Genomic DNA, 25,602 nt, shown 5'->3' on the forward strand with positions numbered 1-25,602 from the left:
CCCTTCGTGCACACAATTTACTTTTTTCTCTTGCATGTCATGTGCGGGGCTCATGCCAAAAATGATATAACATGAAAACAGGCATGCCAAAAATGAAATAAAAAAATTTATTAAATAAAGAACTTCTAAACATAGCCTTTGACATGATCAGTACATTCAGAACTGGGTTGAAATGTCAGGTATTTTTAATCATATCATAGCAACACTTGTGACTCAACCACCTAACATCCTCTTAGCAACTGCAAAGAAGTATATTAAATATACCTTATCAACACAGGAAAACCCTAGCAACCACTCACAACACCCTAGAATCATCACAATGAGATCTGCAAAGGCAAGCACCACAGATTTTTACAATAAAGAAAGTAAAATCTAGTTTCTTTTTGTTTTTCAGAAATAGAAGAAAAATGAATGTTTTTGCCATGAAACATTCATAAATCATTTGAAAGATTTAGATTGTTAGATCTTCGGGGCAGTGTATTTTAGTGATAAGTCGTGAGAAATGAGTCGTTTGTGTCTCCCTGTTTTGGACCGACTGAAACCATGTCGAGTTATGCCCAGTTTGGATCAGTGATAACGTTACCAGCATAAAGTAAATGGGATGTGTGTGTTCTCTTTGGGTCATTTCTCAGCGTTGGCTCAGGCGTACCGAGTGTCTTCTCAGTGTCTGAAGGACAGATAGGCCATGCATTATTAAGGCAGATCATGCTCTTCAGTGTGACTGCTGCATCACTCATGTGCTACTGATGCTGCGCTCAGCTTCTGCTAGGCAAAACTGGACAGAATGAAGTCACGTAGAACATGTGAGGTGCCTCTTAATGTGAGCCTTTCCCAAGCTGGAACTTCATCATTTCAATAGCCAATTATAAGTTATGTTTTAATGGCTTTCAGTAATAAGTAAATGGAGTAGTATGGCATTACGATTTTAAACATGCACCATGACAACACCATGGTTTTCTTTGAAATACCTTTTTTATGTGTTATATGAATATGATCAGGCCTGTTGGAGAGAGGGGAGAGAGAGAAAGTACAGCTGGTATTGTGCATCTATTCTGCGTATTTCATATAATTCAGTATGAGTATGTATTGTCAGAGTATGTATTGAAATATCTATATTTCTGACAACAGATTGCACTTAGTTTATTATTTCAGATGCTTTTTAAAAGACTACAATTAAAAAATATATATATTAAAACTTTAATATTACATATTTATTTTCTTGATGATACGCATGTATTTATTCATAGCTGTCTTAATGGGCTTTTATTTATTTTATCTTGACTAGTCTTCACTAGGTTTTCAGGTGCAACTTCACTATCAAACTACCAAGGGTTTAATGAAATAAAACTGATTATTATTTATGTTATAAACTGTATATAATTTAAGATTATTGGAGTATGTTTATTGGATTATTGGAGCACATTTTATAAAAATATTGCAGTCTTTCTACGACAAAGTTTCGTGTTTAAGTCAATGTATTAGTTGAAGCACTAAACGTACTAGCAGGAAATAAATAAAAACTACAACTGAAATAAAGAAATATTTAACCTAAATAGTAATATAAAAAAATATAAAAAAACCTAATACAAATTTCAAAAGAACTATAATAGTATATAAATAATACTAAAATAACACTATCAAACAAGGGTGGATGGGTGGAAAGAAATTGGAAACCATTATAGAGAAGGTAAACCAGAAACACTTGTTGACTAAAGAACTTAAACTTTAAGTATTTTGACCTTTATCAGAAAAGTTAAAAGAAAACAATTAAATAGTAATACTTAAAATATAAATCAAAGATTAAATCTACCAATTAAAACAGAAGAAAAAAGTCCAGATATAGTCACTATCAAGAAACACCATGACATTACCATCTCTTTTGGACACACCATGGTGTCATTTGAATGCTTTTTTGGAGTATGGAAGTCATTCAGTCATTCAGTACCATGATATATTAAAATACCATGGTTTTACCATCTGATGCCATCACTGTATGGTACCACCACAGTACTTTGTTGTAAGGGTTATTAAGATGCCAGTGTGCCGTAGCTTTAGTCACATTGAAAATTCTCCACTCACTGTCTTTGCTATTCTTAAAAATGCAGCAATGTCATCATCGATTAAACATTTCTATTTTTGTAATACACCAAATGCAAATCGCCCCATCTGCAGAAATGTATCTCTCGTCTTCTCTCGTTCCCTCTTTTCATCAATAAATGTCCGGCGAGCGAGAAGGAGAGAAGGTGCTGTTGTGATGGACACTATAAATAGTGCTCATGCTATTCTTATCCTTGTCCTCCATGCCTTTTGATGAGATTTTTTATTTTTTTTTGTAAGAATGACTGAAGAAAGAAAAAAGAGATAATAAAACAGGAGGAAAGAGAGAGAGAGGGGGGGGGGGGGAGTTGTGTAAATGAATGACGTCATTGGACTCGTGTTGAATGATGTCTCAGTGATGTGCAGTGCATATGTTTAACCGCTGCGGTTCAAAGACAGTGTGTGTGTGTGTCTGTGCCGAGACTGCAACAAACTGGTCCTGTTCTTTTGCTCAGAAACATTTCTTTGTGGAAATGTGACATTTCTGGGATACTGAAAAATGTATTCATACATTAAATAAATAATCTGTTTTTCATTTAAAAAAGGGACTGTCAATATTCGATAGCAAGTATAATGATTTATTTAAAAAAAAAAGTCTATGATATGTCCTTATTTAGATAGTAAATGTGTGTGTGTGCGTTTGTGCGTGTGTGTGTGTGTGTGTGATGAAGTGTCCTCCCGTTCTGTTTGTACACCACTAGCCTGAGGCAGTGCAGTGACAGTGTGTGGTGTGTGATAGATATTTTAAGAGACAAAAGCATGTTTGGCCATTGGGGATAAATGACCTGTTAAACACACAAAACACACACTGATACACACTTAAATCTGTCACTCACAGCAGCTCAGAACTCATTCAGCTATTTTCTGATGCTCTACATCGTAAATATTATTTACTAGATGCTTCCATATGCAAGTATAGAAACAAATCAGCTTTCATGACTATTTTTCTTAACGCGTTTTGTAATGTAAAATTTAACGTTTTTCTTTGTTGACTAACATACTAAAGCACATGTAAAGTACTTGACTCTGATTTAAATGTAGTGTGTAATTTAATATTTTAAATGTACTACATTTCAGCTGCATTATTTTCATTAATTTGAGCTCAGTGGTGCAGACGGTATCACACTTGCCCACAACACGTACTGTACATGTACGTACTTCCCCCATTTCCCTAACCTGCTTTCCTGTCACTTTACATTGTCCTGTCTGAATTTTTTTTTGTTGCCAAAAGTATATTTTAACCATAAATAATTGTCAGTAAAAGTTATAGTATATAAATATATTTCCATTTAACTGCATTTAACATGCAATTATGTTTGGAAGCTTGTTTCCGCCACTGAATAAAAATTAAAAAAGGTAATTGTGACTTTTATATCTCAGAATTGCGAGATATAAAGTCGCAATTGCGAGTTATAAAGTCAGAATTGCATGATATAAAGCGGTTATATCTCGCAATTTCATGTTTATGTCTCGCAATTCTGACTTTATATCTCGCAATTCTGAGAAATAAAGTCAGAATTGTGAGATGTAAACTCGTAATTGTGTTTTAAACAATTTTAAATTGTTTTTTAGGTTTATAATATTGTTTGTATGCATGCTCTGTTATAGTTTGTATTTCATGCTTATTTTATCTACTTTAATATTGACTATGTAAAGCGCTCTGAGAATTGACTTTTAAAAGCGCTATACAAAATAAAGTTATTATTATTATAAAAGTTATTATTATAAAAAGTCCCAATTATCTTTTAAAATGTTTTATTCTGTGGCTGAAACAAGCTTCCATAATTAGGCCTATGCATTTTAATTCATCTTACTATATTTTTAAAGCATACTATTTCTGTAATAAGTGCTCTCTATAAACATATGCTAAAGTGTGCTTCTTTTTCACAAGGGAACAAAGAAAACAACAGGAAAATTCACTTAAGCTGTCAGTGTAAAATAAATAAATGTTTTATGATCCAACCACAAACATTTGTGATCGGTAGATTTTCATTCACTTTAAGAACGGGTTTAAGAAAAGTACCACGTTTGCAATCTTCACCATCCTGTTGGCTTAATAAGAAGTATTAAGGATCATTTACTCTTAAAATGCAAACTGTAATCATTAATCTTTGAAGATTCACAATAAATAGTTAAAATGAGACATCTTTTGGACATTTTTCTGACATTTTTCTGATTTGTCTTAAATAAGTCCTCCTAAATGTTCCTCTGCTAATTAGTTTCTGTATTCAGTCTCGACCTTTTTAACCTTTTTAACATCCATAATAACACTGTGATTATTGAAGTTGTGACATCAAGCCATCTTCACATCAGTCACATCAGAACCAGTCACATCCCATCCAGATTTGTGCACACTAATCATTTTGATCTTTTCTTATGTAATTGCGTTATGCTCTCACAAATTATTCATATGCAGCCACAATGCTAAATAAAGATTACAGGTTTACATGCATAATCAAGTCACTTCAAAACAGCATTGCCAACTGAACTGTAATGTTAATCATTGCACATGGATTTATGTTGCACAGTAAATCATGCAAAAAGGACAAATTCACTGAATGCATCAAAGTCCACTTTTCCTTCCAACACGTAAGACAGCTGTAGGAGTTGATGATGAAATGAAGCTGTCATATTTAGAATATGTTTAGATCTTTAATTATAAATTGAGCATGAGATATAAACAGTAACAGAAGAAAGACTTGGACAAAAGCATCGTCTTACCGCACCAGATCAGTTTCACATCAGACCTGTCGTCAGCATAATCCACTTTCCTCTACTCAGGCTTAAAGGGCGAACAGAGAAATGCTTCTATGGTTTCAAGATTGCTCTCATTATAGGCATGAACGTTGTGCGGGTCATAAGGGTCAGGTCAACACCAATAATGGAGGACTGTTAAATGGATTCTGCACCTGCAGTATGAAATATGAACATTGGCGTCACTAAACAAAACTCATTCTTTTTCAGTGTTTTTTTAGACAATATGTCCATTTAAAAATAGTTCATGGTGGTACTTAAATCTTGAATATCTTTTATTGTAGGACAATTCCTTATTAAGGAAGGTCAGCTTAATTAAATGAATAGTTCTCCCAAAAGAAGATATTTGAAGAACTTACTTATTTTTGTCCCTACAATGAAAGTCTGTCAGGTCCAAAAGTTTCAAGCTCCAAAAAAAGACATAAAAGTATTTTACCTTAGTTTTTGTGTCATGACATAATGAATTTAAGTCATGTGAAATGCAAAAATGAATGAAGTTCACCATATTTGGCCTTTGTATAGGTTTGTTGATCAATGACTTGATTCAATATTTAGGCTACCACTTAAACTTTGCTCGGCATACAAATCATACAAAATGATTGTATTCTGAAAAATGTGGTCACATTTACCTTTAGTTTTCAATGGCGAAATCCAGTTATTTCAACAGTATTCCAAGTGATTGGGAATTTCGTGAAATCCAAAGCAGATTTCACAATGGGTTGGTCAAGTGAATTTACATCATTGACCAACAGAAAGCTGCTTGTTTAAAAGCTGTGCTTCACGCTACACTATTGACAATAGACTTTTTTTGCCCACAAAATTTCGCTAATTTGACCGCAACTGAAGTCTTGTTTTAAACCGCCGGAGTTGCATGGATTATTTTTACACTTTTTTTTGTGTCCTTTTTGGAACTAGAAGCTTTTGGAACCCTTTGACTTACATTGCATGGATAAAAACAGCTGAAACATTCTTCAAAATACCTTTATTTGTGTTCTGCATATTTGATCTATCCATTTAATTTCTTTTTTTGTGTGTGTGAAAATTAATCACACTATTTTAACGTTTAGTTGACACACAGACATAACATATTTGAGACAATATGAGACTTTATTCCATGTTCAGTCTTCTAAACGGCATCCTCACTGATTAGATTTCTTTGATTCTTTTTGTACTGCAGAAGTTTAGTGAATCCTGAATGATTTGGGTCCTTTAAGATTTGCTATTTACACGTATATATGTCACCAAATACCCTCAAGCCTTTAACATTGACCAGTCCTTATGTATTTGGGCCAAGGACAGACTAAACCATTTTGAGAAAATTAGGGGTTAATGGGAATCGACAAGGGGATCGTCTTTCACACATGGTCAGCTTCTTAAATAAGTCAAGTATGCACGCTGCAGAATACTAACATCTGCCTTTTCCAGTGTCATCTTATTAATTTTTTTACTTTAACTTTTATTTTATGCATAAAGATAGTGTGCTCTGATTTACTTGCTCACGTAAATCTCATTAATTTTCACTCTCCCCAGTTTATGATATGAATCTGCCTTGTGACCTCTGGATTAGCAAACATTTTGTGTTTAGTTCTAAGGAAGACGCAGTCATAATTGATATGGCATGGGTATTAATTACTGAACATTTTATCTAGGGCAAAGCTTTCACGGTCCTAAACTCTGCTTGTTCCGACTAGAGCGGCCGACAGAGGCATTGCTAAGTGAATCTTGGAGGGATTTTGGGAGGTGGAGAGTTAAAGAAAGAGCAGCAATGCAGTGTGGTTGTGTTGTTTAAACTTGTCATCTTGTTAGACTCCTTTATAATTGATAATCTCTCCCCCATACTTGCCCTCTCTCTCTATCATGCATGCATGCTTATTCATTATAAGTGTTTGCTAAAGCAAGCATCACTATTTGCCTTCTATTGCACATTTTAACAAAGCCTTTGTATTATTTAGAGCAGTTGTATTACAGACATGAAGGGAAGCTCAAAAAGAGCAAAGATGTGCAATTTTCATCTTGATGATAAAACGGGCCAAAAATTTAAACAGATTTACACTGAAGAAAGGGACCTGCACCATAGAGACATGGGGTGCATTTCCATTTCCTAAAAACATTATTAGTCATTTATGGTTGCAAGTTCTCTTGTTAGCAACATAGTTTAACAATACTGTGTTTCCAGCATCACAAAGTTGTGTGGTTGGAACTACAGCTCTCGTCCTGTGGTTAGAAGTGTAGGCTAGTTCCCTTTCAGTTCGGTCACGTTCGACGTAATCGGATGTACCGACTGATTGGGATCACGCTTAGGGAGCCTGTCATCTTCGAGTATTGATAAAATGAGCCAATGCACACATTGGCGTGCGAGCTTTGCATCCACGCTCCGCCCCGCAGCGCGGGTATAAATACGGAAGCGGATGCACGCACCATTTGCCTTTCGCTTCGGAGCCGATCGGTCTTCATGTCGATGTCTCTGAAGAGTGTTGTTATATTACAATGAACGAGTGTGTCGGTGCTTCTTCAAGGAAGTCTCTCCCGGTGCTGGTGGTTCCACAGCGCAAGTGCAGCGGTGGTCGCGAGTCTTCTGAGCTCTCAACTGCTGTTTTAACAGCATCACATTTCTGTGTTTGTGTTTGTTTGTCTGACGGCCGGTTGAGGGCGAAGGAAGTGAGTGCTTCACTGGTACAGGCTGCACCATCCCTGTCAGTGTTGCCGTGATCATTCGCCTGTGTGCTCCGGCACTGGTGAGAGTTTTTAATTTCCTGAAAGAGCAACACGGGTGCGTTTGCGTCTTTTTCAAGATGTCATTCTACACGTGCGTTTATGGATGCGGTCGTTCCCTGTCCCCCTCTTACGGTCACATTAGTTGCATCACGTGTTGGGTTTACAGCATGCGGAAGCAGCTTTTGTGGATAGTTCATGTTCTCATTGCGAGAACATGACTATCGCGGTGTTGAGATCAAGACTCGCCTTCGTCCGCGAAGGTGGAGTCCCCATTACCACGCCCCACCCTAGGGTGCCGTATGGGATGGGTGATCAGAGGATCATAGTGATGGCTTCCCCGCCCGGTAACCAATCCCTTTGGGCCCCTCACTCTATCACACTGCAGCTGGTGGGGCCCCCCGTTGAGCGCGCTGGTCCCTCTGTAATTGACTGACCAGCTGTTTCATTCTGGGCCCCTCCAGAGGACAGGATTCCGATTGCAGCATCGGAGGGGAGCTGGCCTCTGGAAATGATGACTCGGCTGCATTATCTCCCTCCGGGAGTGTACCGTTGCCTGAGCCAGATCCAGAAATGGATCTATGCTGAAACGGCCACTGAGCCTGTCAGGCTCGCGTGGAATCCTCCACCGTGTCCCGAACAGTCTCGGTTGGATGATTGGTTTCTCGGGGCGGGGCTCGCTGACAACTAGCTAGTCACGACTGTTTCCCGAAACCGTACTGTCGCAAATTGGTAGTTCAACCACGTTGGTTAATGATGTCACGCAGGTGGTGGAGTAATAACTTCTTTTAATGAATCTGTTTGAGATCGAATTAATGCTAGAAGTTTTGCTATAAATTACGGACATGACATCTGAGGACTATCTCTTATTTTTCTCAGTTATTTAGCTTTATTTCCAGATTCAATCATAGGCTCGTTTTTACGTACTAGCGCACGTTTGCACATGCGCACTCTTCAAAAGGTGCTTTAAATCTCTTGACAAACTAAAAGATGTAAATTACGTTTATAAATAAAAGATAGATTGTACTGAATGTCAGCTTGCTTATTTGGCTCAAAATTAGGATTTATAAAGTCCACATGTCATGCAAACAAGAAACTATGATTCTAACCACAGGTCGAGAGCTGTCGTTCCAACCACACAACTTTGCGATGCTGTTTGTGAATGTTCGTTGGAACTATGGTTTCGGGAAACACTGAGTTGTTGAACTATGCTGATAATGACGGAACTTGCGACCATTGTTGGCTAACAATGCTTTTGGGAAACACACCCCTGATCGATTTGATTTGAAGCCAGCATAGATGTTTCTGTCGCTGCGTTTGATATCCCACAATCCTCTGCTTTCCATTCTGTGACAGTTGAGCTAGGAAATAAAGATGGCGTCTGAAAGTTGTGGTTGGTTCCCTCTTACGGAGGAAGAGTAAGAACACTGATAGTTTTTTGTTTATTTACATCGATAATCTAGCATAAGATAAAAATCGGACAAAAAAATCAAACCGATAAATAATTAGAAGTATTCTGCTCCACCACCCGTGTGATGTCATGAGTTACATTGCGGTACTTGAAACGCACCTCAGAGTATTATAGGGACATAGCAACACCCTAGCAACCACAAATAACACCCTTGCATGGTGGCAAAACACCAACAATCACTCAGAACACCTTAGCAACTATTTAGCAACACTCTAGCAACCACAAATAAAATCGTAGCATGGTGGCAACACACCAAAAATCACTCAGAACACCTTAGCAACCATATAACAACACCCTAGCAACCACAAATAACACCCTAGCATTGTGACAACACACCAACAAATCACTCAGAACCCCTTAGCAACTACAAAGCAACATTCTAGTAACCACAGATAATACCCTTGCATTGTGGCAACACACTACCACTCAGAACCCCTTAGCAACCACATAGCAACACCCTAGCAACCAGAAATAACACCTTGGCCTGGTGGCAACACACCAACAATTACTCTAAATACCTTAGTAACCATATAGCAACCCACTAGCAACCACAAATAACACCATAGCATAGTGGCAACACACCAGCAGTCACTCAGAACACCATAGCAACTATGTAAAAATGCTCTAGCAACCCCAAATCACGTCCTAGCATTGTGGAAACGCGCCAAAAATGACTCAGAACACCTTAGCAGCCACATAGCTACACCATAGAAACCTCAAATAACACCTTAGCATTATGGCAACACACTAGCAACCACTCAAAACACATTAGCAACCACAAATAGCACATTTAATGTGGTGACACTTACAGTCACTCAGAAAACCATAACAAGCACATTGCAACACCCTAGAAACCGCAAATGCCACCATATCTTTGTGGGCAGTGGGTTTTCCACAGGCAAACACCATTTATATTTCTAAGGATGCAGATGTATAAACTAGTTCTTTCTATGTAAAAATGTAGGGTTACACTTTATTTTAAGGTGTCCTTGTTACAGTGCAATTATACAAGTAAGTACTGAGCAATATTAATTATCAACATGTACTTACTATAAGGTTAGGGTTAGGAGTAGAGTTTTTAGGGTTAGTTGCTTGTAATGCATAATTTACTTTTATTGCTGTAGTAACTTCATGTAACGTGTAACAAAGACACTAAAAGTAAAGTGGGTAACACTATTTTAGTGTCCTTGTTACAGTACATGTACTTACCATAGTAATAACAGTAAATTATGCATAATTACATGCAACTAACCCTCAACCAAATCCTAATCCTACCCTAACCCTACAGTAAGTACACATAGTTAATTAATATTACTCAGTACTTAAATATATAATTACATTGTAACAATGACACCTTAAAATAAAGTGTTACCATAAAGTGTTACCAAATGTAGTTCATGTCATTGTAAGACAAGAGATATGTAATGATATGAGAAATTCTCTTCTTAATTCGATCCAGTGTAGTGCTTGATCCACATTTAACATTTTAAAATGTGCAGAAAGAGACATTTGATTTTTATTCATTAATACTGAGAAAGTAAAACTTTAAGAAATGTTTTTTTTTCCATACTGGAAGAGCAGAGCGTCCAGTACCTGTAGAGAACCTCTGTAGTGGAATTGGAGCCCCCACAGTGAGATGTATTTCACACAGGAGTGTGCTATAGCAGCTTGCGTCACAGGTAATAACAGCAAGGTCAAAAGCTGATGGTCATCAGAGCTGAACCAGAGCTGCTCAGTCGAGCACACAGAGACACTGTCCTGTATGGGCCATAAGCCCATCATCATTCACTGCAGAATGATGTACTTGCAGCAGGGGAGCTGTCCAACCCTGCAACCCCTTGACTGAATCTAAATCTAAACCATATTATATATAAAAAATTGTTTTAAACATGTAATTTTAAATGATAATTATATACCATTAATTAGGGCTACACGATATTGAAGAAAAATGCGATATGCGATAACTCATTAAATAATGCGATATGCGATATGCGATACGATAATGCTCAAAGTGTGTAAAATGAACTTAAATTATCTTTAAAATATATTTAAAATTATATAACATACATATGTGTTTCACATTCTTTTTGTGACAAGAAAACATCCCTCAAACTTCTGAAAGTGAACAGCAGTGTTTTACTGTAGCATAAGAAGTAAGAGTTATTTTAACATCAGTGTAAACCAGGGGGTTTAGGGTTTCATGAAGGCCTACATTAACAACAGAAACTGAATAATCAAATAAAAATAAAACAATGCTTAGTTTTCACTGTATGAATTAAATATATATTCTGATTCTTATTAAAGCTACAAAAGTTATTCAGCCAAGAGCAGTGAGTGATTTTCTTTGTCTTTTGTTCATGACCCCAGTTAATGCAAGCCGTTGCGATATGCATATTGCGATATATACATTTGTGATATTTCGATAATTTAGATATATTGTGCAGCCCTTCCATTTATTGCAAAAATTGTATTTTCAGTTACACATTTTCATATGAACAACCAGTCAGTAATGATACTGATTTAAGATTCCCAAACATTAAAGGCCCACTGAAGTGTCTTGAAACGCGCAGCGTTATTCAATATTTTGACGTAATTTCCACTGGAACAGGAAGACAGGGCGGGACATATCGAGCAGCTCCTCCCCTTTTTTAAAATAGCCAATAGCGTTTTGTTTATATCACAGCTCGACTAGAGCTGTTGAGCTCAGTAAAGCCGCAGTTGACTGCTTATGATAGCCACAGTCTAATAGATTCCCCTTTAATATTTAATATGAAACTGTTAGTAAAGCAAAACAGTGAACATAATCAAGGATGTGTAGTTTGAAAAGTGTGTAATTTATGTTGGTGTTATCTCTTCTACTCATTAGTGCTGTTTAATGCAGAGTCTGTAGAGCCATTTCTCCTCCATCGCTTTAAAAAACAGCATTCTGTGCAGAATTCAAATGGGTCCGATACGTTTTGTGGTCTGCACCACATATGATCCGCTCTGTGCTATCCTGTCTCCGGACCGGAGATGCGACGGTTCGCGTGACACTAACGTGAAACCAGACTTCATTCGACCTAATGGAGAGCAGATTTACACGGTTTGAATCGTGCACTATGTGCCATTCATCATGTAGAAAATAGTAAATGTGTGAATAAGTGATTCGCCACAGCTTCAGCGTCTATTTATAATGTAGGGGGCGGATTCTAGAGAACATTTGATTGGAGAGAAAATCCATAGACAGTATATAAACTGGACACAGCGACCCCATAGGTTTCAACGGAGAGAAGTGAAGCAAATTAGAAGCCCTAACTTCCTGATGGCTGAGCGTACTGCGCAGACTCAAACTGAGCTTGACGACGTGGATGTGACGTGAGCAACCTGCCTGACAGTTGTACGTTTTCTAGTAGCTGTGCCAAACGAAATCTGAACCATTCCCTTCCGAATCTCGCAGAGACGGAGAGTGTGAGTAGGAGCTGTCCATGAGCTAGAAACAGGAGCAACGTCATGACTCTCTATGGGCTTCTCCCTTGACTTTATCGGACTTTATGCCTCCACGTCCCCCCGATTGACTACAAGCTTCTCTTCCTGTCTCTACGGTAATTTCCAGAGAGTCGCGTGGTTATGACGCAATCGTTAGCCTACTTTTACAAAAACTGCTTCTATGGGGCCATAACGTAAGATACAAGGTAATGGAGCCTTTTATACATTGTCGTGTTTCTTTAGAAATAAACAATGGACAAATGGAGTCTTTAAATGCCTCAGATGTAAAGTTATTCGCTGTCAAAGTGACGCCAAAATGAATGGGAGTCAATGGGATGCTTACAGCAGGTGAAGGCTTGTTAGCCAATGGCAGCCCCCGGGGGTGGTACGGAAATCGAGCGCTCGATTACCCCCCTGAGAAAATCTGATGAGAAACTGAAGTGCAGAGTGATGTCATCAAAATCATTGATCCATATTGGCGGAAGTGAGAGACTAAGTTTTGATCGCTTAAATCTTCTTAATGCAAGTTTTGTCATTGTTTTGGAGCACATAGTAAAAGCCAAAAATCTTCATTTTTAATTTCATTTGGACTTTAAGAACATAAAGCATTTCTAGCTTCATTTGAGGTCAGTCAGTCATTGCTGAAAATAAATACTTGTGGTTCAATGAGAGAGTCAGATGTTGATTCAGTAGCAGCTCTGGTGGATTCATTGAGTTCATTCAGTGAAGGATTTGTCCGACTGATTCAAACCGATAACTCATCAGTGAGTCTTTTGTGCTGTTCAATAAAAGAACCTGCTCGTAAGTCATTTCTTCATCAATCGGACTACATTGGTTGAAGCATTGTGCTTTTTATTGTGCTGTAGTTAAATGTTTTTTGCATTTAATTCAGAACTCAAGCTCATAACAATCATATTTAGTATATTAAAAATATTGACCTGTCATATAACATTTTTTTTTCTGTTTTCCCCCCCTGTATATTAGTATTCTTTTCCCTGTTGTAAATCGAACTTATTATACACACATAAATCGAACTTATTATACACACAACGGTCAATATAATGATACACTGTCAATATATTCACGAGAACTAGCTGGCTCACTATTGTATTTTATCTTAAATCTCTGCTGTAATGATGTGATCATTCATGATGTGTTTTTATTCCTTTGATTTTTCTTTCCTCCACAGAGAGACACTAAAGGGCAGTTTCTCTTGGATCATGTGTGTAACTACTACAGCCTCCTGGAGAAAGATTACTTTGGCATCAGATATGTGGACCCAGAGAAACAAAGGGTAACTACACATTCACCACTCGGGTCCAGTATTCATGAAATATATTCTGACCTAAAAGTTTATTATAACTTCAGCAGATATACTGTTGCTCCAACATAAAACGCATCAAACCAAGTGGAATCTGCAATAGATTTCTGCTCAAGTTTTACAATAACTAAACCTCAAACATACACACAACTTAAAATCCTGCTTCCTGAGTGGCAATTACAACATGGTTAAAAAATGTGGGGTCTGTAAGATTTTGTTTTTGAAAGAGGTCTTGGTTACACTTTATTTTAAGGGGACGTTGTGACAGTGTAATTACACAAATAATTGCATACTACATGTATGCCTACTTACTTTAGGGTTAAGATTAGGTTTAGGGTTTGGTTTAGGGTTAGTTACTTATAATTATGCAGAATTTACTGTTGTTACTATAGTAAGTATATGTAACCTTTAATTACACCTTAAACTAAAGTGTTACCAAAGTCTCATATGCTCACCAAGGCTGCATTTATTTTTTCAAAAATACAGAAAAAACAGTAACACTGTGAAATATTATTACAGTTTTAAATATATTATATTTGAAAACATTTTTAAAAATTGAAGCAATGTAAAAGTCTTGACACTTTTGATCAATTTAATGCATCTAAAAATCTTACTCACCCCAAACGTTTGAACAGTAATGTAAACACTCACAAATCTTACATATACTTATTTCTGTACTCTCACCAGATATTTTATCCTTATGTAGCCTATCATACTGGCTTTAAATTCGGATAAAAGTTACCATGACAACCGACCAAGGGGTTTTACCCTACTGTATGTACGACAATGTTTCTTCAGTCGAGCAGAAAACCTCCCAGCAGAACTGTAGTGAATTATTTACAGTCATTTATGTTGTAATATTAATGCCCGCTATTGAAAAAAGGGATTGTTCATCAGTGGGAATGTTGTTTACGATCATTTCCTGAGCAGGATGCTTATCCAAAGTGTTTACCATAAACATTTTTGATTTGTCACCATCTTTACTTGTCAGCGCACAGCAGTGAATCATTTCTTTCTCTTGTCATTTTTACAGCATTGGTTGGACCCGAGCAAACCAATAGTGAAACAGATGAAATGTAAGTTTTGTTTATTTCCTTCTTGCCCTCAAGGTTGCAGCAAGTCACATTTACTGTTGTTCGTGAATTTTTGTCAGCGAAACCAGTTTCAATAGGAATTTTGCATAAGGAGGAAACATTTTCCAATGCATATTTCACAAAGGGTTCAAGTTGGGGTTTGTTGCTTTGACCAATATTAAGCTGCTTGGTTTGAAAGTGACTTAAACTGTGCATCTCTCATTGCTATTTACAATAAACAATGGACTTTTCTTGCTGACATTTGCCATTATGACCGCGTCTTTACATAGGTAAAACATCACTCCCATTCAGAGATGTTTTATGTAGAATTACAGAAGGGAGGTGAATGAACACGTAGCGGATAAGTGACAGAGAGAGATTGTAGACAAAGTGACGTCAATGAAGTCAATCTTTCCCTTTGAGCTCTAAACTTCTCAGACTCATTACGTTTATCTTTGAAGACTTCATTTCATTCTTCACCAGAGGGGTTTCCCTCATCTCATGGATTAATATAATCATTTTAGCTCTCCTCATGCCCTCAGTTGCAGTTCTCTGCATAATCTGTCTCACTCTTACTGGTTTACGCTCAAGTTGTCTCTCTCTCCCCTCATCTGATTGTTGATGTTGTGTTGTTTTCAGGTCACCAGCCATACACTATGTGCTTCAGGGTGAAGTTCTACCCTCAGGAGCCAATCAAGATCAAGGAAGAGCTGACAAGGTAACAGTTCTCTGATCTAATGTTCAAATTGCATTGGAATGACATAAAAACAACCCCGGCCAGTCACAGCATAAACAGCCCTGAATCGCTCAAGCCAAGTATATGAGATTGAGGATTTTCTGGAAGAGATTTGCATTTTTAAAACGCCTCCTGAGCAGATTGTTCCAGTTTCATTTGAAAGAGCATGTATACTTTGTAGCTGAAGCCAGAACGGCTGATCGGTGGCTTCTTTCATGTCAAAGTAACCAATGTGATCTCATTACAGTGCATCTCACGAAACCTGTCAAGAACATGTACATTCATATTTCACTCCAAAATCAGAAGAAATCATAAATCATAGTTCTTTTTTTTTAGAATTAAACACACTTGCCACCAAATTCTCATTACTATAATCAGTGGTGAGGCCAGAAATAAAATATATATATATACAAAATAAGTAAATGTAATTTTTAGGACTCTTAATTGCAAGTTAATTGCAGTTAGATTAAAATGTATTGTAGTTAAAATTTTTATAGATTTATATTCAATGTCATCAGTTCAAATTATAAGTGCTTTTCTGATCCACAAATAGGGCTTAATTATGTCTTTATATTATGTCTTTATGTCACAGACAAGGCTTAAGCTAGTCCCAGACTAAAATACATATTTGAGCACATAAACTAATATATAATCTATTAAATTAAATTAGTGCTGTTAAATCGATTATTCGTGAGATATATACATACATATATATATATACTGTATATGTGTATGTATGCATTTATATATAAATAGATATGTGTGTGTATATATTATCACAGATGGTTGCAGGTAAACAGATGAAGACGATGAATAAAGTTCCAACACCAAGTTTAATAATAATGTTCCAAAAAACTAGCAAACAGGCACGAGCAACAGACACCAAACATAGACGTGACCGGATAACAAACAGAGGAAAAGGAGGAACTTACGAATACTCTCATTCCAACAATGATTACAAAGATTTCAAGAACTTTTTAATTAGGCAGAACCTTTCTGTTTTTAACTAGATTTTTAAAAGATTTTTCTTTTCATCATTTCAGACATCCTTATTTTTCCATAAATTAATATGAAACATATCTGCTCTCAATTTTTATGTTAATAGATTTTTTTTGTCCTCAAAAGGAAGCAAGAAAATATTCTGAATAGACTGTCAGTGTCAATGTGTGTCACATATTCCTCTTACACACACACACACACACACACACACACAAACTCACACACACACACACACGCACAGGCATCTGCATAAATACACAAACACATACTCACAGATTGTTGGTGTGACTAAATCATTAGTGCTGCTCTCACAACATGGCTCTCAGTGCATGCACACCATCTGAACTGTCAAGATAAATGTGTTTGTGTAATTGTGTCTTTCTCGATCTTCCACGCTTTCTCTGTGCGCTGGAAAACGAGAATGTTCCTGTGGCCAGACAGAAGCTTTAGAGAGAGCGAGGCGCATGTGTGTGAGAGGGAGCCCAGGTTGTCTGAGTTTAAATTGTTTCATCCTGTGAAAGAGAAAGCAAGGGTTTGAGATGGACAAGAGATGCATTAATGTGCCAGTTCATGCTATTTTCTGCTCCATACTAGAGTTTTTCCTGTTAAAGCTGTTTGACACAGAAAACAACTATATATATTTTTCCAACCGCTCTCTCTCTCTTTAATATTTAATATAAAGAATGGATTTGAGTGCAGGTTACAAAGAGCGAGAATGGAGAAAACAGAAACATGCAAGTGCACAAAAGCAGATGCAAGCGTTTGGCCAATGCATTGCAGTTCTGTCATACAAACTTTAGAAATCACCATAAAATCAAAATGGACCCTGTTATTCTCATTGTGAATGATTAATATATGGTCAGTGCACATTATTCCAATACTAAAAGAAGTTTTTAGAATATTTCATCAAAAGTGAAAGAACTTGCTTCCACCTCTGAAATTATCAGATAATATCAAGTCCCTCCACTGACCTAATTATTTTTTTCCTTGAATATCATGTTTCACTTGGAAATTTGTCTCATCACCTTGCCAAGAAGTGCACTTAATTGTATTGAATGTGCACTTGTATTTCAACAAACTGTACTTGCAGATAATGTAATTTTAATGAAATAATGTTTTCACACTTTTACAAAGTGCACTTTGTAATTATGTCAAATTAAAAGTTTTACTTTAAAGTATTTTTTAAATCATTGTGTTTTAATCCTTTTTTCATGCTTTAAAAAAGTACACTTATTTTGATGTGTTGACTAACATACTAAAGCACATGTAAAGGACTTAATTATAATTTTATCTCTAGTTTGTTATTCAATATTAAATTTAAAGTTACCATATTTTAAATGTACTAAATTGCAACTTCATAATTACAAATGTGTAATTACAAATATATTGAAATACATAACTTACAAGTTTCAGTAGACATTTAAGTATAGCTATTATAGTTAGCCATGAATGCTTGTCAGTACATTCACACTTTAACCATATTTTAAAAACAATAGAAGTTATGTCACGTCACGTGTAGAACAAAGCTCATGGAGACGAGGAATACGTAGAAATAACATTTAATAACAAAACTTTCAGGGGAAACACCAAACACTCACGCTTATATTGACGATAATGGACAAAGACTGAAGGAGAACACAAGATATAAATACACAGGGACTAACAAGATAACTAATGAGGTGAACGACAATGCACAATGACAAATTCAACTAATTGCATTTATTAAAAAGCTAAATTATAATACAATTTAATTTAATTGCAATTAACATGTAATTAAGTGTCCAAAAGCTTTGTATTCAGTTTGCATTTAAATACTGTATATTCATTTAATGTATATTATTTCCATAACAAGTACTCTTTTTTAATGTATGCTAAAGTGCACTTCTTTTTCCAAAAGAAAGTGAAATAGACTGTAAATTCCGTTTGTACTTGTCCTTTCTTAAATAATGTAGAGCAGTGGTTCCCAAACCTGTCCTGAAGGACCCCCAACACTGCACGTTTTCTTTGTCTCCCTAATCAAACACACCTGATTCAACTCATCAGCTCATTATCACATGGGTTAATGAGCTGATGAGTTGAATCAGGTGAGTTTGATTAGGGAGACAAAGAAAACGTGCAGTGTTGGGGGTCCTTCAGGACAGGTTTGGGAACCACTGATGTAGAGCCATTGTGCATTTTCAAGTTTGACCATAATTAAATATATTTATTACATCGTGAGCTTAGAATTATAAGGTTCTATCTCCACTTTTGGTCGAAATTGAGTTTTTGACATAATCTGATCCATTAGGTGTTTATTAATGCCTGTGTGGTGTTATTGTTGTAAAAAAAAAAATTTTGTTAGTAGTTATTAATAAAATAAAAAGGTTCCATCTCACAAAACATAAACCGAGTTGGGATTATAAGGTTCTATCTCCAGTAGATTCAATAATCAAAACCCTGAATGAACACGGACAGACCAATCAAAACCCACCTCTTAGCTCTGTAGCCTGGACACAGAGCTAAGGGCTGGACATTAGCCTGGACATTTGATTATCTTTTTTTTTATAATGAATCAATCGTTCTTTCTTTCTCTCGTACTAATCTATCTTTCTCTCTTAATGTTCTTTCTCTAGATCTATCTATCTATCTATCTATCTATCTATCTATCTATCTATCTATCTATCTATCTATCTATCTATCTATCTTCAAACTTTATCTATATATATATCTATCCTTCATAACTAATCAATCTTTCTTTTTTACTAATCCATCTTTCTTTCTTTCAAACTAATATTTCTTTCTTTCTAAATAATCTATCTTTCTTTCAAACTAATCCATCTTTCTTTCTTTCTAACTAATCTATCTTTCTTTCTTTCTTTCTAATAATATATCTTTATTTCTAACTAATCTTTCTTTCTTTCTAATATATATTTCTTTCTAACTAATCCATCTTTCTTTCTTTCTTTCTTTCTTTCTTTCTTTCTTTCTTTCTTTCTTTCTTTCTTTCTTTCTTTCTTTCAAACTAATCCATCTTTCTTTCTTTCCAACTAATCTCTTTCTTTCTTTCTTTCTTTCTTTCTTTCTTTCTTTCTTTCTTTCTTTCTTTCTTTCTTTCTTTCTTTCTTTCTTTCTTTCTAATAATATATCTTTATTTCTAACTAATCTTTCTTTCTTTCTAATATACCTTTCTTTCTTTCTTATATATCTTTCTTTCTAACTAATCCATCTTTCTTTCTTTCTTTCAACTAATCCATCTTTCTTTCTAACTAATCTTTCTTTCTTTCTAACTAATCCATCTTTCTATCTTTCTAACTAATCTATCTTTCTTTCTTTCTTTCAAACTAATCCATCTTTCTTTCTTTCCAACTAATCTTTCTTTCTTTCTTTCCTTTTTTTTCTTTCTTTCTTTCTTTTTTCTAACTAATCCATCTTTCTATCTTTCTAACTAATCTTTCTTTCTTTCTAACTAATCCATCTTTCTATCTTTCTAACTAATCTATCTTTCTTTCTTTCTTTCAAACTAATCCATCTTTCTTTCTTTCCAACTAATCTTTCTTTCTTTCTTTCTTTCTTTCTTTCTTTCTTTCTTTCTTTCTTTCTTTCTTTCTTTCTTTCTTTCTTTCTTTCTTTCTTTCTTTCTTTCTACTAATCCATCTTTCTTTCTTTCTAACTAATCCATCTTTCTTTCTTTCTTTCTTTCTTTCTTTCTTTCTTTCTTTCTTTCTTTCTTTCTACTAATCCATCTTTCTTTCTTTCTAACTAATCTATCTTTCTTTCTTTCTTTCTTTCTTTCTAACTAATCCATCTTTCTAACTAATCTATCTTTCTTTCTAACTAATCCATCTTTCATTTTTTAAAATGTTTCGGAGCACAGAGGGGGTGGGGTGGAAAGGGATGAAAACATAACTTTCATGATGTTACACAATATTTTGTATGTATACTATATGTATACTACAGAGATAAATGTTGTATGGTTGTAATGGCTTTGATGTATATTATACTATTATATATTATTATATACTACAAGCTGTGTGCTTGTATTATGAATATATAAATTGATTAAAATCAATGGTTATATACATTTATTCTTTGAAATGTGGGGTTTTATTTGTAAATGTGGAGATAGAACCTTATAATTCCAAACAGAATCAGAGCTCTCAGAATTATAAGGTTCTATCTCTATTTGGGCCATCTTAAAAAATCCCATTTCCAAATGTGCCAGGATTTTGATATTCTATCCTCAAAGTACCTGTAGGGTGATGGTCTTGTTGAGCTATAATAGTAGGTTATACTACATAACAGTTTTGTCAGCTGGGATGTAAAAACTTTAATGCTCAATATCTCAGAACTACCCTAAACGGAGATAGAACCTTATAATTCTAAGCTCACGACATGGCTTGGTTGAATTCTAATGTAGAATAGAGAGCCTAAGTCCCTCCCCTTCCGGTTGACCACCATGGGACCTTATTTCGGAAAAATATTGTATGGTAGTCAATGGCGAGAGACAGCAAATATTTTGATCTCGTTTGAATTGTGCCCTGAATTACACATATGATGTTTGTCAATTTAAAAGATACATTTTAAAGTCAAGAAAGTCGCAGTTTGATGTAAAACTGTTGAGGTATAAGACTGTGAAAATACGTAATTACAGAGACTACAAACCCAAAAGGCGCACATGTGACGTCATACCTTTTCTCTTAATGAATGAAGCTAACTTTACTGAAGCTAACGTCTGTCATTTTCTCTATAGTCTTACGTTATAATCGTAACGTTACGCCGTCATGCCTGAGTGTTTTGTACCAGACTGCACACATACGAGCAACGGTGACGTACATAGTGCGAGACGAGAGATGTAGTTCATTGAGCGATTTTCACATAAAACTAAATGTTACTCTTCTGTTTTATGACAAACTGCGACTTTCTTGACTTTCATAATTATCTTTTAAATTGACAAACATCATATGTGTAATTCAGGACACAGTTCAGACGGAATAAAAAGATAAGTTGTCTCTCGCCATTGACTACCATACATATTTTTTCCGAAATAAGGTCCCATGAGCCGGAAGCGGAGGGGAGGGACTTAGGCTCTCTATGCTGTCTGTTATTTCTTGATAACAGACCGCTGCGAAGTATAACACACCGTTGCCATGAAAAACAGAGCGTTGCTATGGATGCAGGATTCTAACCGTAGAGACGGAACAGACTATTTTCTTTAGCGGAAGCAATACAATCGTTTTTAAATCAATAAACTCCTTTTTAAATCAATATTTTGTGTCAAATAATTGATTTATTTGGTAGGTAGCCATGTAATAAGCGGGATACTTATTACATGGCTAATAAGTATACCTCCGTTTCGCGTCGGGGTCCTGATCAGCCTGTCGGGGTTGTATTCGCTATAACAACCGCCTCGCTCTACGTTATCCCTTACATATATATATGTATATATATATATATATATATATATATATAGAGAGAGAGAGAGAGAGAGCTCCTACTGTACATACATAGAACACAGCCAAATGCACTTTTTTGGTACTTTGTTAAAAATTAAGTACATATTCTCATAGAGATTATGTTATATTTATATCATGTTGTACTTATGTTATAAGTGCATGTCCGTATTCCGTCTTAAATGTCATTGTCAGTTCAGACTTACCTCGGTGAGGTGTGTCATGTGCACTTATTTTAAGGGCCTTACAAAAGTAACATTTCTTAAAGGAAACAGTAGTGTTGAATGCTCAGTTCCTAGTAATGTTAGTGTAGTTATGTATGTGGGCTAGTTTCCCAGTGAGCACAGACCATCTGGTAGACATTTCTGCTCTGAAAATCAGAACAGGATGCCAGAACTGAAGGCTATCAACATTTTATTTTTATTAAATGCCAGCCAATTGTGAAACTAGAAGGTCATTCTACAGCTGTCAAACTTTGAGACATAGCATCCTATTGTTTTAGATGTTCCACACATTTCAGTAGGATTTTGGGGTGCTGTTATTGTTACTGGTGTGTTTGTGCTTATTAGTCTATAGGACAGATCTCTATGTCCCTCACATAGTTTTTTTAGATCCAAGTGTGAACAGCAAAAATCACACTGAACCTGACATTTTCAACTGTTCAATTCTAAATCATTTTTTTTTACGTCATTCTAAGTTGACAATTATTATTGTGCACATGATTTGCCCTTAATTATAAAATAATTTATGAATTGCACTATATGACGTTGCAAAAACATAAAGTTTGCACTTAGGTATATTCTTTTAAACTGTATTGTTGACGTAATAAGTGCTCTTTTTGAAAGTTTGCTAAAGTGAAGTAAAGGACTTCTTTTTCACAAGGGTTTTAGTTTGAATGCAGCCATAGAGAAAGAATCCATGGTGAATGATTCATGTTGAAATAACACTAAGACACTTTTGAAATATCTCTTCTCTTGTTGTTTCTCGGTGTCAGGTACCTTCTGTACCTACAGTTGAAGAGAGACGTGTACCACGGTAGGCTTTTATGTCCGTTCGCCGATGCTGCGTATCTTGGAGCCTGTATAGTGCAGGGTAAGAATACAACTTCATCTACAACCAATCACACATTTCATTACATTGTGTTTTGCAACCAAAGCTTGAATATTATTTGATTGATAGCACCAATAGCATGGTGTTCCTGAGCAATTTTCTTCTGGAAGCTTTTTAACTAATGAGCAGTCATATTTCAAACCTCTTTCCATTTTTTTCTTGCTTCTAATGGATATGAACCTAATTTAGATCAGGAACAGAGGATAGTCTCTTGTTCTAGATACACAGGTATCTTAATGGGCTCTTTAGCTTTTTCATGTGGTTATTTGATGATTTTTAAGGCTGTTTGTCTTGTTCTAGCTGAACTTGGGGACTATGATCCTGAGGAACATCCTGTTGACTACATCAGCGACTTCAAGCTCTTCCCCAAACAGTCCCTCAAATTAGAGCGCAAGATCATAGAGATCCACCAAAATGAGCTGAGGTGAGAGAAAAAAAATTAAGCTGTCTGCCAATTGGAATTCTACATTTATTTGTGCGATACAACTGTTCAAAAGTTTGAGGTCAGTATGATTATTTAATGTTTGAAAGTTGTCTCTTATGCTCACCAATGCTGCCTTTATTTGATCATAAATACAGCAAAAACAGTAATATTGTGAAATAATACATTTTAAAATGCTTTTAGTTAAAACAACTTAAATATGCATTTTAGTCTGGAACTTGGCTTAAGCCTTGTTTGTGAAACCAGGGGTTTATGTAGTTGGAGATCTTAGATTGTAAAATTACATTGTTTCTGTAGGGGACAGTGTCCTGCACTCGCCGAGTTAAACCTTCTTCAGAGGGCCTACACACTAGACACATATGGAGTGGACCCACACCCGTGCAAGGTACTGACTTGCCTCAGAAACTTACAACATATCTATTATATACTGCATCTAGTATCTAGTAAATATCTAGTTTTAAGTACATATAAAATACAATATATATAGCTAAAACATCATAAATCTGATCTTTGATTTAATTCGTTTCAGGATTTCACAGGATCCACAGCTTTCCTGGGATTCACTGCAAGAGGGTTTGTAGTTTTCCAGGGAAATAAGAGGATACATCTTTTAAAATGGTAACTTTGAAAAACATTTTATCATTAGCTGCACCCTCAGATTCACTCTCCATCTCCACCTCATCCTACTCAGTGTAGTTTAGTGTAAGGTGCGGTCATAAAAATGTCAAAAAGGTCCATTGTCTATTGTCAGTTGTGTAGTGATGAAGCACAGCTCACACAGAAGCCACTTTTAAAACAAGAAGCTTTCTGTTGGTCAACGTGCGAATCCACCTGTTGTGAAATTCCCAATCACGTGGATTCCTATTGAATTAACTGGATTTCAAAAATTCTGCAAAAAGTCTAGTGTCCACTTTCCAGTTTTTTCTGGAAAGAAACACCCACTTATAGACTGTTCACACCAAGGATGATAACCATAATTATAACTATCACTGTAAAGTTTATTTTGTTCTGATTCTTTGATAGTAGAGGCGTCCACATCATAACTATAACAATAACGAAACTGAGGAGCAATATAGTTGGAATCACTTTCTGAAAAATTTGATAAAATGAATGAATGAATGATAAAAACTTTGACAGCCAATCAGAATCCACCAAAATTTAAAGAATGTCAATGTTTAAGTGTAGTGTTTTTCTCTTTCTCTGGTGTTTATTAAAAGTGTATTTATTTGTGCATTCTGCATCACACATCATCTTTATTCGACTCGCTGCATGCAACCATGACAGAATAAAGGATTTAAAGGGAAAAAAGGAATGGATATTCCAGCTGTACACCTGCTTCTCCTTGAACAAGAGGATTGTTCCTTCGAGGACCACACAAGGGATTTCTTAGATCTGCCATGCCTGACTCAATATCAGGACCACTCGCTCTGCAGTTTTATATCACACCAGCCTCAACAAGTGGACCAAGACACGCCTGCTCATGGAAGGTCCTTGAGGGAGTTTTGCCAAATATGTGGAGTGGGTACTTTTTCAGATGCGACTAATTCACTATTCACTGTCTGCCTCGCTGATGAAGACCCCACTCTGGACCCAGAGCCCAGCCAGCCTTCAGCCATGCCGTATCATGCTACGAAGATAGAGCCAGAGCGATTGCCAGAGTAATCAATTATCAATGAGGTGGGTTCCCAAGGAATTATTATTTGATGAGCTGGATAATGAAATGTTTCAAGGTCTCCAGTCTCCGCTGGTCCTGTCTAGTCCCAAATTGTCTTTCTATCTGCTGGTTCAGCCCAGTTCCAAGCCATCTTCATCTCTGCTGGTTCAGCCCAGTTCCAAGTCATCTTTGTCTCTGATGGTTCAGTCCAGTCCCAAGTCATATTCATTGTCATTAAATCAGACTAGCTCCAAGTCTGCTTCATCACCGTTGGCTCTGCCTAGCTCCAGGTCTCCGTCATCACCATTGGCTCTACCCAGCTCCAAGTCTGCTTCATCA

General features: G+C 36.1%; 1 protein-coding gene across 1 annotated transcript in view; it reads left to right on the forward strand.

The window, feature by feature from the left end:
* Positions 1 to 25,602, forward strand: part of frmd3 (FERM domain containing 3) — a 74,426-nt gene that overhangs the window by 3,625 nt on the left and 45,199 nt on the right. The window contains exons 2-8 of the mRNA XM_084087815.1: positions 13,689 to 13,793; positions 14,854 to 14,896; positions 15,533 to 15,611; positions 23,052 to 23,149; positions 23,468 to 23,591; positions 23,907 to 23,994; positions 24,139 to 24,227. Coding sequence (XP_083943941.1) covers positions 13,689 to 13,793; positions 14,854 to 14,896; positions 15,533 to 15,611; positions 23,052 to 23,149; positions 23,468 to 23,591; positions 23,907 to 23,994; positions 24,139 to 24,227 — 626 coding nt within the window. The remainder of the gene's footprint in view (positions 1 to 13,688; positions 13,794 to 14,853; positions 14,897 to 15,532; positions 15,612 to 23,051; positions 23,150 to 23,467; positions 23,592 to 23,906; positions 23,995 to 24,138; positions 24,228 to 25,602) is intronic.

Source organism: Abramis brama (assembly GCF_963993115.1).
Source record: "Abramis brama genome assembly, chromosome: 16".
NCBI lineage: Eukaryota > Metazoa > Chordata > Actinopteri > Cypriniformes > Leuciscidae > Abramis > Abramis brama.